General features: G+C 44.2%; 1 protein-coding gene and 1 long non-coding RNA gene across 7 annotated transcripts in view; one reads left to right on the top strand and one right to left on the bottom strand.

The window, feature by feature from the left end:
* Positions 1 to 8902, top strand: part of LOC124386817 (nuclear factor 7, brain-like) — a 22306-nt gene extending 13404 nt beyond the window's left edge. For 4 of the 5 annotated variants that reach the window (XM_046850792.1, XM_046850791.1, XM_046850788.1 and 1 more), the window contains 6 exons: positions 3414 to 3994; positions 4088 to 4183; positions 4293 to 4526; positions 4622 to 4769; positions 7850 to 7876; positions 7952 to 8902. In XM_046850792.1, coding sequence (XP_046706748.1) covers positions 3416 to 3994; positions 4088 to 4183; positions 4293 to 4526; positions 4622 to 4769; positions 7850 to 7876; positions 7952 to 8496 — 1629 coding nt within the window. In that variant the 5' untranslated portion in view covers positions 3414 to 3415 and the 3' untranslated portion in view covers positions 8497 to 8902. The remainder of the gene's footprint in view (positions 1 to 3413; positions 3995 to 4087; positions 4184 to 4292; positions 4527 to 4621; positions 4770 to 7849; positions 7877 to 7951) is intronic. The other variant, XM_046850790.1, reaches the window with a different exon arrangement.
* Positions 8903 to 9007: 105 nt separating this feature from the next.
* On the bottom strand, positions 9008 to 14081 carry LOC124386828. Of its 2 annotated transcripts, none has more exons than XR_006926023.1 (2): positions 13944 to 14081; positions 9008 to 10865 (listed from the first exon to the last, which is right to left on the bottom strand). It is a non-coding gene; the product is annotated as an uncharacterized LOC124386828 (long non-coding RNA). The 2 variants fall into 2 exon arrangements; XR_006926024.1 differs by having other exon boundaries at positions 9008 to 10974.
* Positions 14082 to 14228: the final 147 nt, after the last annotated feature.

Genomic DNA, 14228 nt, shown 5'->3' on the forward strand with positions numbered 1-14228 from the left:
ACTGTACTCTTCCTTTAGGATGACCCCTACACCATCTCTCTTTCCATCCACACCATGATAGAACAGTTTAAACCCACCTCCAATTTTCCTGGCTTTACCTCCTTTCCATTGGGTCTCCTGAACACACAACATACTTATGTTTCTCCCCTCCATCATATCAGCTTACGCTCTCCCTTTACCAGTCATAGTACCAACATTTAAAGTACCCACTCTAACCTCCACTCTCCTCCACTTCTCCTTTTCCTGCTGTCTCTGTAGACATCTTCCTCCTCTTCTTCTCCTTCTTCGAACAACAGTAGGCCAATTTTCACCGGTACCCTGTTGGCAGTCATTGATAACCCAGGCCTCAATCGATTTGGTATGAAAGGTTTTTCAATTAGTTAAAGAATGTGGTATTAAAAAATATTCACTTAGTGAGATACTAGAAGAAAGTAATAATAAAAAATAACAAGAAATTATTTAGATATTTGAATGGTACAGGACTTAAAAATAGGATCTAAAATGTATTTATTTCAGTGGTGGGCCATCAGGGCCAGCAAAGCCTTCTCTGCTGGCCTAAACACTATCAGAAGCACTGACCTACACTGGCGATCAGAATTAGAGAACAATTTATAAACAGTTGAATGAGTTTTTGTCCTGTCTATACCATGCTACCTGAACACCTTTTCCACAAAAAAAAACATTATTTTGCAAAAAAACACACTGATCAAAATTAGAGAACAACAATGACTGTAGCATGGACAAAGATTACAACAAAATGTTCTGAAGGTTACAACAGTCAGCAATTAGTAGGAAGTGTACAGGCCTCTGCTTTGAGTGACTTTAGCACATCTGCGGCCACAGGACAGCACTAGTCTCCCACACTGCTCTGGTGTGATGTTGGTCCACTCTTCTTCCAGTCTCCTCCACAGTTCGGTGACTGTAGTTGGTTTCTTGGCCATAACTTTGTCACCAAGGATTTTCCAGAGGTTCTCTATTGGGTTGAGTTCAGGACTCTGGGCAGGCCATGTCATTATTTTAATGTTTTCAGTTTCAAGGAACTGCTTTACTGTGTGACATGGAGCGTTGTCCTGCATGAACACTGCAGGCTGATTGGGTGATGAACGCATGTAAGGAACCATATGTTGTTGAAGAAGGTTGTGATAAACATTTGCATTCACTCTGCCATGTAGCTGTATAAGAGGCCCAACTCCTACTGCAGAAAACATGCCCCAAACCATGACACTTCCTCCTCCACTTTTCACTGACTTCTTTACACACTTTGGGTTCAGTCTTTCTCCAGTTTGTCGCCGAACATAATGTTTCCCATCGGACCCAAATAAATTAAACTTGCTTTCATCACTGAAGTAAACTTTGGACCAGTTCTCCTCTGTCCACACAACATGCTTAGTCTAGCCTTTTGATTCTTTCTGCTAATGAGAGGTTTGGTCACTGCAGAGTGGGCTTTCAGTCCAAATGCTCTTAAACGTCGAGACACTGTATGACGAGACAGATCCTTACCACGTTCAGCACTGAACTGGTGAGCAATTCCAGCTGCAGTGTGGAAACGATTGCCCATTGAGATCCTCCGCAGTATCCTGTCCTCTTTTGTATTTGTCTTCCGTAGACAACCAGCCTTCTTGGTGGACTTGAATGAGTTTGTGATGTTGTAAAGATTCAATATTCTTGAAATCACAGATTTGGAAGACCAACTTGTCTTGCTATGGATGATAGGGTCATCCCTTTGGCTTTCATCTGGACAACCTGCTGCCGGATGCTTTCAGTCACTTTAGAACGGCCCACCATCTTGCAGAGTCAGTGAAACTGGAAGTTAGGCTGCCAGTTAAATAGGGGTTGACAGATAAACAAGGAAATTAGCACCAGGTACCAGATTAACCCCAATAACTGGGGGGTATCTGAAAGTGTTCTCTAATTTTGATCAGTGTGTTTTCTGCAAAATAATGTTTTTTTTAAATGCCTTAGTTAATTTGTGGAAAAGGTGTTCTGGAAGCATGGTATAGACAGGACAAAAACTCCTTCAACTGTTGAGGAGTGAAGATGACATTATTTCAGAATTGTTCAATTGTTTATAAATTGTTCTCTAATTTTGATCACCAGTGTATATTTACAACATAAATTCTAATATTTGTTGGAGATTTTATTATTTTTTGTTGGAAATTTTATTAATTTCTTCCCAACAGTTTATTCTCTTTATTTCATAGCGTTTCTCTTGGCTGCACTGCTTCCAGTACGTGTATGTGGATTTAGATTTTTTTTGACTAATCAAAATTCAGCCTCTATGTGCTGCCATGTCAATCTAATCTGCCCAGGGCCTTCAAAGTCTGTAGTGCTGTGCTTTTTTACTATAGTCTCCTTAAGAAATAGCTTGGTTTCTTTAACCAATCAGATTTCATATTTGCCTCACAGGGCAGCTAGCTGGCCCAGAATAGCATCAGATTTTTCTGTCCTCTGATTGGTTGGTCAGAGGGAAACTGTTACAGCCAAGTTTGACTGGCAAAACACGTGTGTAGTTCTGCACACATTAATACATCTGAGTTCAACTATTTATGCCTACAGAGGAAGAAAATTTGATTTGGTCACGGACATACTTAAAAATACATTTTAAAGAAAAGCTAGACATCCTGAGGAGGTCTGCAGCCTGAAGCTAGCTAGCGTGTCTCAGCCAAGGAAAGGGTTTGTTCTCCACTTACAGACCAGTAAACACGAGCAGTACCACTGGATAACATCCTCTAAAAAGCGGTGTAAATTAAGAGTCTGCATCTCTGGTGAGTAGGTTGTATTTTATTTACATGTTTTATGTTTTTGTCATGTCATTAGACAAATGTTGATTCTGATCTGCTCCAGATGTTGTAGGTGCACAGTTGTGGTTGTAGTGTAGAGGTTTGGAGTCTTAACTGGGTTTGTTGATTTAGTCAAATGTTTTTCCCCCTACATATGTAAAATGCCTCTCTCTCTGTAATACCACGTGTTGTTATATTGCGTTTTTGTATTGTATTGATGGTTTCCATAATTGCAACGTGACAGTGGTGGTATTAAGGGGTGGATTAACTCTGGGAAAGTCCCCGCTGAAGGCCCAGGTACCAAATGCACGGCCCACCACGGATTTATTCAGATATTAGAGTAAGTTTTTCTTTTGCGCAAACAACTTCAACTTCATACTCCAATCCATTAGGTGGTGGAATATGCAACTTTAAATGGCGGTTGGCTAACCAACTTTAACAACAGAATAAGAAGTGTAATTTTTGTTAATCTAATGCTTTTCAATTATTTTCAGTGAAGGACATATCACAGTAAGGAGAAGCTAATTCAAGAGACTGGTCATTACTGATATGTTTTTTATTTAGTGCTAACTTAGGAAATAATTTTAAGTGTTTTGTAATCTAATTTTACTCTCATTATATCTCCTGTATCAGTCATGGCTTCCTCCAGCAGTGCTCTGTGTGAAGATCAGCTTGAGTGCTCCATATGTCTGGATGTGTTCACTGATCCAGTCTCTACTCCATGTGGACACAACTTCTGTATGATTTGTCTAAAAGAGTATTGGGACAGCAGTCCACACTGCCAGTGTCCATTGTGTAAGGAGAAATTCTCCAATCGTCCTGATCTACGTGTGAATAAGTTCATCTCTGCACTTGCTGCTCCATTTAAGAAGTCAATTCAAGTGAAATCCAGCAGAGCTGCAGAAAAACCCACCCGATCTCAGGTGCTCTGTGAGATCTGTTGTGAAAAGAAGTGTGTAGCCGTGAAGTCCTGCCTGATCTGTATGGCTTCTTACTGCAAGACTCATCTGGAACCTCATGATAGAGTTTCCTTATTAAAGAAGCACAAACTGATAGATCCAGTGGAGAACCTGGAGGACTACATCTGCCAGAAATATGAGAGACCCCTGGAGCTGTTCTGCAGAGAAGACCAGACATGTGTGTGTCAGTTCTGTACTGAAGGAGACAAATCCCACAACACTGTTCCTATAGAGGAGGAGAGTGTTGAGAAGAAGGTGAGAGACTGAACATTTATGATGGATAATGTTTGTAGATCAGAAATATAACATCTGACTTATGAGTTAACACATGACGCATATTTTTCTTAGAATGAACTGGTGAAGACTCAAGCAGAAGTTCAGCAGAAGATCCAGGAGCGACTGAAGAAGATTGAGGAGATTAAACACTCTGTAGAAGTAAATAAAGTGAGTCTCTTACAGTAACTAACCTCCAGAAGAACTCCTTTATACAACACATTAGGAGAATCATGATGCATTTATGTGAAATTATTGATCTTGATTTGTCTCCTGTTAGAAAAACACAAAGAAGGAGAAAGCAGATGCTGTGAAGATGTTCAGTGCTCTTATATGCTGCATTGAGAGAAGCCAGGCTGAGCTGCTTAAGGTGATGGAGGAGAAGCAGAAAGCAGCAGAGAGGCAGGCTAAAGAGATCATTAAAGATCTGGAGCAGGAATTCAGTGAGCTAAAGAGGAGAAACACTGATCTGGAGCAGCTCATACACACTGAGGATCACCTCCACCTTCTACAGGTCAGAGTTCCTCTGTTTCTTAATAGCAATGCAGCACATGACAGGAGGTTGGTCCTTATGCTGAGGGATTTCTCCTCTCTCCTGCTGTACTGTAGATTTACCCATCACTGTGCAGCTCTCCACACACCCAGGACTGGACTTCCATCACAATTACCTCTCAACTGAGTGTGGATACTCTGAGGAGAGCTTTGGCTCAGCTTCAGGAGACTCTCAGTCAGGAAATGCAGAAGATTGATGAAACTGGTCAGTGTTTAATTTTAATTTAATTCATTTTTATTTGTATTGCGCTTTTAACAGTGAACATTGTCTCAAAGCAGCTTTACACAGATAATGTGGTGATTAAAAGTGAATATGTTCTTTAAAAGTAAGTTTGTCCCTGATGAGCAAGCCGGTGAAGACTGTGGCAAGGAAAAACTCCCAGAGATGGCATAAGGAAGAAACCTTAAGAGGAACCAGACTCAAGAGGGAACCCTTCCTTATCTGGGTTGCACCGATTGTCCATTTATAACAGATACGATGTTGCGGGGTACAGTGATGATGATCAGAAGCGAAAAGAAGTCCTGAGTCAATGTAGCAGACTGTTGACATTAACTACAGTCCAATCCATTCTTAAAGCGCCCGTTTTTACTTCGAAATTTCATTGAACCACCCAAGGCGTTGATGAGAAACCGTCCCAAGCTGCACAGAGTGGCCTCCAGTCGAAGAGAACACTGTCCAGAGGCAGGCCTGGACAAAGTGTAAAGATCCACGAAGGGGAGAGGGGCAGGAACAGTGGTCACTGGAACCTCAGGAGCATGTTTAAATTGACCGAGAGAGAGAGAGAGAGAGAGAGAGAGAGAGAGAGAGAAAGGTAACAGGAGTAGATGGATATGGATTATTATGTGTCTTTATTGTTGTATAAAAGTTAATGTCACTGTGCAGTTTGGACTCCGGCAGGACTCGCTATGGCAGCATAGCTAAAAGGGAGAACCAGAAAGTAACACAGACATGAGGGATCTCTGGGATAAGAGATGACCCACCACACCACGGTCAACAAACCTGAGTGAACATGTAAAAGTGAGGGGACGACAGCATACAAATATCCCAGTTTAACAAACACTCTATATCCATATTCCCTCCAGATCTGCGCCTTTACCTAAGAAAAATCTACTGATAAAAGACTTGACTAAATAAATACGTTTTCAACCTCAACTTGAACACTGAGACTGTGTCTGAGTCCCGAACACTGATTGGAAGGCTGTTTCATAACTGTGGGCTTTATAAGAGAAACATCTGCCCCCTGCTGTAGTTTTCATTATTTGAGGTACCAACAGATAACCTGCACCTTTTGCTCTAAGTAGGCATGAAGGATCATACTGGTAAAGAAGTTCCCTTTCAGGAACTCGAGCTGCGTCGAAACGCTTTGGGAACGCGCCTGAGTGTTCATGCTCTGAATAACGTGTGTAATCAGTCAAAGATTGGACTCTGGCCGTCACCGATGAGGTGACGTCGCAACCAGGAGTATAAAACGCATATGAGAGAAGCCAGCGGCAGCTTCTGTGTTTTCAGAAAGCGCACTGTGTGTTTGTGTGATATTGTTTGGCATATTGTTTGGCAAAAAAAAAAAAAAAAAGGAAAGAGGCAGAGCGTCGTGCCAGATCCTGGGGTTTGCAGATGGACCTGGTACCCCTGAGGCATTTTCTGGGAGCTTCGAAAGCTCTCCCAGATGTGTCTCGGTGGGTCCTGCGTACTGTAGAGCGGGGTTACTCGATTCAGTTTGGGTCTCCTCCGCCCCGTTTTCACGGGGTTCTTCCCACTCTGGTGGGACGACAGCAGGCTCTGGTCATGGAACAGGAAGTAGACACTCTCCTGAGTAAGGGGGCCATCGAGGTGGTCCCTCAATCAGAACGAGAGTCCGGGTTCTACAGTCGGTACTTCATAGTTCCCAAGAAGGACGGTGGGTTGCGTCCTATTTTAGATCTACGTCAGTTGAACCGCTCTCTCATGCGACTCAGGTTCAAGATGCTGACCCTCAAGCAGGTCAGATCCGAGGACTGGTTTGTTATGGTAGATCTAAGAGACGCATACTTTCATGTGTCTTTCCTACCTTCTCACAGGAGGTTTCTGAGGTTCGCTTTCAGGGCCAAAGCTTACCAATTTTGGGTTCTTCCATTTGGCCTTGCCCTTTCACCTCATACCTTCACGAAATGTTTGGATGTGGCTCTGGTTCCCCTGAGGTATCAGGGCATCTGCATCCTCAACTACATCAATGATTGGTTGATCCTAGCTCAGTCAGAGCAGCTGGTGGTCCAGCATTGAGATGTCGTTCTCGCCCACATGAAGGCTTTAGGGTTTCGGCTGAACACTGGAAAGAGTGTGCTTTCTCCTTTACAGAGAACCACCTATCTTGGTGTCATATGGGATTCAACTACTTTGCGTGCGCAGCTTTCTCCTGCCAGCATTGTGGCCATCCTTGCGGCCGTCGGGAAGGTCAGAGAAAGGCAGCCTCTCACTGTCAAGCAGTTCCAGAAACTGCTAGGGCTTATGGCAGCTGCGTCCAGTGTGATTCCACTTGGCCTGCTGTACATGAGGTCCCTTCAGTGGTGGCTCAGGACCTGCGGGTTCTCACGGAGAGGCAATCCCCTCTGCACCATCAAGGTCACGCGGCGATGCCTACGTGCCTTAGATGTTTGGAGAGATCCCCGGTTCCTATCTCTAGGCCCTGTGCTGGGAGTCCCCGGTCGTCGCCTTATGCTAACGACAGATGCGTCCCTCAAGGGGTGGGGAGCGGTCATGAGTGGTCGAGGCTGCGTCTGTAGGCTTTCCTCCCCGTCGCGCTGCTTCCGGGAGTTCTGGAGAGAGTTCACCGATATGGAGTCAGTCTCCTCCTGGTAGCTCCAAGGTGGCCGCGCTAACCATGGTTCGCGGACATGGTGGCTCTCCTCGAGCACCCTCCGTGGGAGATTCCTCTGAGGAGGGACCTCCTAGGGGGTGTCGTATTTCACCCCTGCCCAGAGCTGTGGAGGCTGTGGCTGTGGCCACTGAGTGGATCCAGCTGGTGGTGCATACACCACTAGCAGAACAGACGCCACCTGGCGGCATACAACCTCCTAGTGGAGGGAGCTCTGGAGTGGAGAATGGTCTCTACCACCTCGGTGGAGAGACCAGAACCTCGGAGCCATGCCCCCTCAGGGGCCACAGCCACAGCCTCCACAGCTCTGGGCAGTGTTTTTTTTTTTTTTTTAGCTATGTTTGTGTTTTGGTTTATTGTTACAGTATTTTTATTTATAAAAATGAAATATTTAATCTTAATGTAACATTTTCCAAAACTATTTTCCAAACAGAACTGAAGAGAATTCAACAATATGCAGGTTTGTGAGCTCTTACTGATTACATGACTATATCTATATCTCTTCACTGTTACACGCTGTGTTTCTGTCTCTCAGTGGACGTGACTCTGGATCCTGATACAGCTCATCCTTATCTCATCCTGTCTGATGATGGAAAACAAGTTACATGTGGAGACATAGAACAGAATCTCCCTGATAATCCAGATAGGTTTTATTATTGTGTCTGTGTGTTGGGAAAGAAGGGATTCTCCTCAGGGAGATTTTACTATGAGGTGCAGGTCAAAGGAAAGACTGAGTGGGATTTAGGAGTCGCCAGAGAATCCATTACCAGGAAAGGAGAGATTATAGCCAGACCTGAAGATGGATGCTGGTGTGTATGGCTGAGGAATAAGACTGAATATAATGTTTGTGATGCTCCTCCTGTTTCCCTCTCCTTGAAAAATGTTCCTCAGAAGGTTGGAGTGTTTGTGGATTATGAGGAGGGGCTGGTCTCCTTCTATGATGTTGATGCAAAATCTCATATCTACTCTTTCAGTGCTCAAACTTTCACTGAGAAACTTTATCCTTACCTTAGCCCCTGCACTAATGATAAAGGTGAAAATTCAGCCCCACTGATCATCTGCCCTGTTTATCAAAACTAATGAACTGCCGAAATCTGAAATGTAAAATGTTTTTTTTAATGGTTTTGGTGTCCATGGTGTAATTTCATGCTAATTAAAGTTGTCTTCATTAGAAACGATACAACAAAAGGAGAATGTTAAAAATGACTTTTTGATAAGGGAATAGTGTTTGTGTCTACACAGGTTTTGTTTCTTCTGTACACAATCTTTACAGAGTTTTATTAGAAATTAATATTAATATGTTTAAACTACAGCCCGTGGGATGATTACGACCCGCCCCGACATTTGGAATGGCCTTCTAAACAATGCAATAGTGTAATTTTTAAATATATGTTTTATTTATATTATATTTGTATTTAATAATTAGGGCCGGCTTTTACCGTCAAATTTCTCTTCCGTAGCCTAATTGTCAGATTCACCCACCAAACACATGCATATTCATAAGTAAGTTAATGTTATGATTTCAATAGCAACGAATATGAAAAAAAATGTCCATATGTGTTACAAATCACCAGGCAACAGAAACTGGGAGTAAAACATGGTGTAGTTTTATTGATCTGAAAGAGTCAAACAAAGGAAACTAAGAAACAAGAGTGCAGGGAAAAAGGAACTTAACTGGAGCAGGTGTAATGAGGAGCACAGGACCACAGGGAAGCACAGGATTGCAGGGAAGCACAGGACCAGTAAGGATCAGAAAAATAAGGAGGGTCTGCCTCTTGTCCGGGTGGCCCGAGCCCAGGACCTCATGGACTGACCGCAACAGGAGCTGACGGCAGGTATTTGGGACGAATGACCTCCCCGCAGGGCATTCTTGTGGGGCAGGTTCCCAAGGGGTTGCAGTTCTAATCTCCTAATTGATGTTCCAGACTATGGAACTAAGGATGAGATTGGGGGAATGACAGGTTCTGGATCCGTGGGGTCGTCTTGGGCATAGATTCTTGAGAGGGCATCCGCTTTACCATTTTTGCCAGGAAGATAGGTGATCGCATAGGTAAAACGTGTGAAGAATAACGCCCATCTGGCCTGACAGAGGTTTTGCTTCCCGGAGGTATTGGAGGTTCTTTTGATTGGTGATAATGGTAAATGAGTGCGCCGCCCTCTCCAACCAGCTCCTCTAGAGCCAGTTTGATCGCCAAGAGTTCTCGATTACCAATATCATAGTTTTGTTCAGCGGGAGAGAGTTTCTAGGAGTATAAGGCTCAGGGTTGAAGGTGTGCAGGATTACCCGTATGGTGGGACAGTGGCGGCGTCCACCTCTACTATGAACCACCAATTTTGACCGTCAATTTAGAAATTTGGGTTATCTCTGAGGTGATCTTGACTGTACTCACCAAAGGATGTGGGGATCTGACAGGGCACTGGCTTATAAAGTGAACGGAATCACCACAATATAGGCATGCTCCAGCCATGAGGCAGCATTCTCTTCCTCTCCTCGATAGCCGTTGGATACTAAACTGCATGGGTTCTGGTTCGGGGATGGAAGGGACAGTTGGAAGGAGTGGTGGTTCAGCCTCACGTGATTGACAGGGGCCAGCCACTGGGAGACGCATATAGCTTGCTGGATAAATGTTTTTAGGCCCAGCACGTCGTCATATATTGCCTTGGCCATCTTAATGTTCTGATTTAGCCCCTGGTGGTATGCGCCGAGCAGTGCGGTTTCATTCCAGCCACTAGTGGCAGGCAAAGTGCAGAATTGGAGGCTATACTACATTCAGTGAGGAAAAACCCTGGTGGAGATTAAAGAGTTGGTCAGCCATTGTGGGTGCAAATACTAAACACCTCAGCGAAGTGACTGGTAAAATGGGAGTATGAAGTGATAATGACACTATTGGTGTTTCATATCGCTCTGGCCCATGACAGAACCTTTCCAGTTAGCAGCAAGATTAGGAGTGATCGGTGAGGAATTTGGCAAGCTGCATTTTGATGTAGAGATTGACTTGTTGAAGGAAGCCGCTGCACTCATACGCTTCGCCGGGGCAGGAAGCCGGAAGTGCCATTGGGCTGCCGGAGGCAGGCGTTGCAGCCATGCTAGCAAGGAGCCGGACTGAACGCCTCCCAGAGAGCGATGACGAATTCCTTGACTGAATCCGCTATTAGAGTTGGTTGGGGATCCATAGAGGTTAGTTTAGGTCCGATCATCTGTCACTGGGAACCAGAAGTAAAACAAAGTGTAGTTTTATTGATCTGAAGGAGTCAAACAAAGAAAACTAAAAAACAAGATTGCAGGGAAAAAGGAACTTAACTGGAGCGGGAGTAACGAGGAGCACAGGACCACAGGGAAGCACAGGATCACAGGTTAGCACAGCAGCAGTAAGGAGTCTGTGTAAACTAGGGTAAATGTAGGGTAGATCAGACGGCAATTGAATGGAGAGAGAGCTCTTTTAAGGGGCCTGATAAGGGGAAAACAGGTGCGGGTGAATAATGGGTGGGAGATGCTGAGTGAGAGTTTTGAGAGTTGGTGGTTTTATAATAAGCTCTTGAAAACTAACATTCATGTTTCTGTATGGTGCAGAAAAAAAAAAAAACTACATTAATTACAATAAATACATTTAAAATCATAATAAAATGTCCACAATAATACTGCTAGTCACTGCAGCCTGTGACATTTTCTCTTACAGAATTAAAGAAAGTTATGGTTTACATCCTTGAAATGGTCTATAATAATTAGGTTTGGAGAACCTAATTAGCAAAGACATTAGTTCCACAATTAGAACATCATGGATGTGTTATTTAACATTGTAGTTAGAAGTGAATGTAGAGCAGGCTACTGCTAAAATGAAATTTCACAGTCCCAGTGCTAATGTACATTACACTTTCACCAGATACAGTGTGAGAATAAAAAAGTATTTAATACATCAACATTTTATATTTTTAATTAAAACAGTTTCAAAGCAGCAATTCATTAAATTTGGAACAGAATTGTTTTAGTTCATATGCAAATGCTACAGTCAGAGCTGCTCTGGGTGTCTGAATTCAAGATGAATGAAATACAATCCAGCAAAACTAACACTAGAACTTCCAAAATACAGGCAACATATTAACTGTCCGACAAGAGGGAAAAACACACTGGATCATTGCTACACCGTTCTTAAGGACTCGTATCGTTCTGTACCCCGGGCAGCTTTAGGCAACTCTGATCACTGCTTGGTTCATCTTATTCCAACATACAGGCAGAAACTAAAATCTGTTAAGCCTGTAGTCAAAACAGTGAAGAGATGGACCAGTGAGGCAAAGCAAGAACTACAAGACTGCTTTGACTGCACTGATTGGAGTGTCTTTGAGGCTGGAACTGACAGCCTGGATGAGCTGACTGACACTGTGACATCCTACATCAGTTTTTGTGAAGACATGTGTGTGCCAACCAAAACCTTCTGCAAGTTCAGTAACAACAAGCCATGGTTCACAGCCAAACTGAAAAAACTTTGACATGCCAAGGAAGATGCATACAGAGGGGAGGACAAAGCTCTGTACAAGCAGGCCAGGAACCAACTGACAAAGGAGATCAGAATAGCCAAAAGAAGCTACTCTGAAAAGCTGAAAAGCAGGTTTTCAGCTAACGACCCTGCATCAGTGTGGAAATGCCTGCAAAATATCACAAACTACAGGAGACCACCCCTCCCCACTGAAGCAAACAAAGACCTGGCTGACGACCTCAACACCTTCTACTGCAGGTTTGAGAACAATATATTCACACCTCTCATCCAACCCAGCCCAATGTCTGCCCCCATCACACCTCTGGATTCCTCTCTTACAACTCCTCTCAGCACTCAAGTTGCGCTCACGATTTGTGAAAAGGATGTGTATCGGCTCTTTCAGAGACAGAAGACAAGGAAGGCTCCCGGCCCAGACGGTGTCTCCCCCTCCTGTCTCAAAGCATGTGCTGACCAACTGGCTCCCATTTTCACCTCTATCTTGGTAGATAAGTCTACGATCATCTCCCAGTCTCACCTGTTGTTTCCTGCATGTCAGGAAGCTGGTGATCCATTGACAGATGGCAGGGGGTATAGTAAGGTTTAGGAGTTTGGAGTGGAGGATTCCCGGAATTATTGTATTGAAAGCCGAACTAAAGTCAACAAACAAAATCCGGGCATATGTTCCTGGGCAGTCAAGGTGTTGCAGAATGTAGTTTAGCCCCATGTTGACTGAGTCATCCACCGATCTGTTTGCTCGGTATGCAAACTGTAGGGGATCCAGCAGCTGTTCTGTCACCCACTTTAGATGGGCCAATACCAGCTTTTCAAAGGTCTTCATGACGACAGATGTCAGAGCGACAGGCCTGTAGTCATTCAGTCCAGTAATGGAGAGTTTCTTTGGAACCGGGAAGATTGTGGAGAGTTTAAAGCAGGAGGGGACCTCACACAGCTCCAGTCATCTGTTGAAGATATAGGTGAAGATGGGAGCCAGTTGGTCAGCACATGCTTTGAGACAGTAGGGGGAGACACCGTCTGGGCCAGGAGCTTTCCTTGTCTTCTGTCTCTGTAAGAGCCGATACACATCCTCTTCACAAATCGTGTGCGCAACTTGAGTGCTGAGAGGAGTTGTAAAAGGGGTTCCCAGAGGTGTGATGGGGCAGACATTGGGCTAGGTTGGATGAGAGGTGTGAATATATTGTTCTTAAACCTGCAGTAGAAGGTGTTGAGGTCGTCAACCAGGTCTTTGTTTGTTTCAGTGGGAAAGGGGTGGTCCCCTGTAGTTTGTGATATCTTGCAGGCCTTTCCACACTGATGCAGGATTGTTAGCTGAAAACCTGCTTTTCAGCTTTTCAGAGTAGCTTCTTCTGGCTATTCTGATCTCTTTTGTCAGTTGGTTCCTGGCCTGCTTGTACAGTGCTTTGTCCTCCCCTCTGTAGGCATCTTCCTTGGCATGTCGAAGTTTTTTCAGTTTGGCTGTGAACCATGGCTTGTTGTTATTCCGGTGCCCCCAGACGTCTGCAGTCCAGTCCGGGGACTTGATAATGTTGGTCGGCCTTTGAAACACCAAACACCTCAGCTAAGTGCCTGGTAAAAAGGGAGTCTGCACTGATGTCCCGATTGGCGTTCCACATCGTGCTGGCCCATTGCTACGTTCCCACCTTGGCTAGGCCTAGGGGAGTGTGGAACAATAACCAGTTTAGATGTTACAGGCCGTTTGAACAAAAAGCAGGACCAGAGTTTAGAGTAGTTAATGTTTAATGGTCACGTGCAGTAAGGTAAGAAACAAATCCCAAGCGTGCTTTACAGAGTCAAGAAGACTAGACTCACACTGGCAAAAGAACATGGACAGTGCCAAAGAAATGAACTCAACAAAAGGGTCTACTCTAGGCTGTATTTTGGGAAGCTTAACCTAACTAACAGACAGGAACAGACTAGCTGACTACTCTAGGCTAAGCTACAAAAAAAAATACAGTGGGTGGCACCTGCCCTCTAACTAGGGTGTCTAAACAATAGAAAAACCTATGTGGTGGAATGTAGGTGCGCGCACATTCTTACCTGTTCCTAAACCAGGTGAGCTAGGATAACCAAAACAACTAGCAAACAACTAGCAAACAACTAGCAAACAACTAGCAAACAACTAGCAAACAACTAGCAAACAACTAGCAAACAACTAGCAAACAACTAGCAAACAACAGGCTCTCTCCTTCTTTCCTCCCCCCCTCGGGGACTTCCGGAGCTGCTTTTAAATGGAGGGCTCCGCCTCCTCTGGTCAGCTCTTGCTCATCATTGGTCCTTTTTCTCCCCAGGCCTCCATTCCAATTACCCGGTAACCTATAGCCA

Source organism: Silurus meridionalis, chromosome 6 (genome assembly GCF_014805685.1).
Source record: "Silurus meridionalis isolate SWU-2019-XX chromosome 6, ASM1480568v1, whole genome shotgun sequence".
Classification (NCBI taxonomy): Eukaryota; Metazoa; Chordata; class Actinopteri; order Siluriformes; family Siluridae; genus Silurus; species Silurus meridionalis.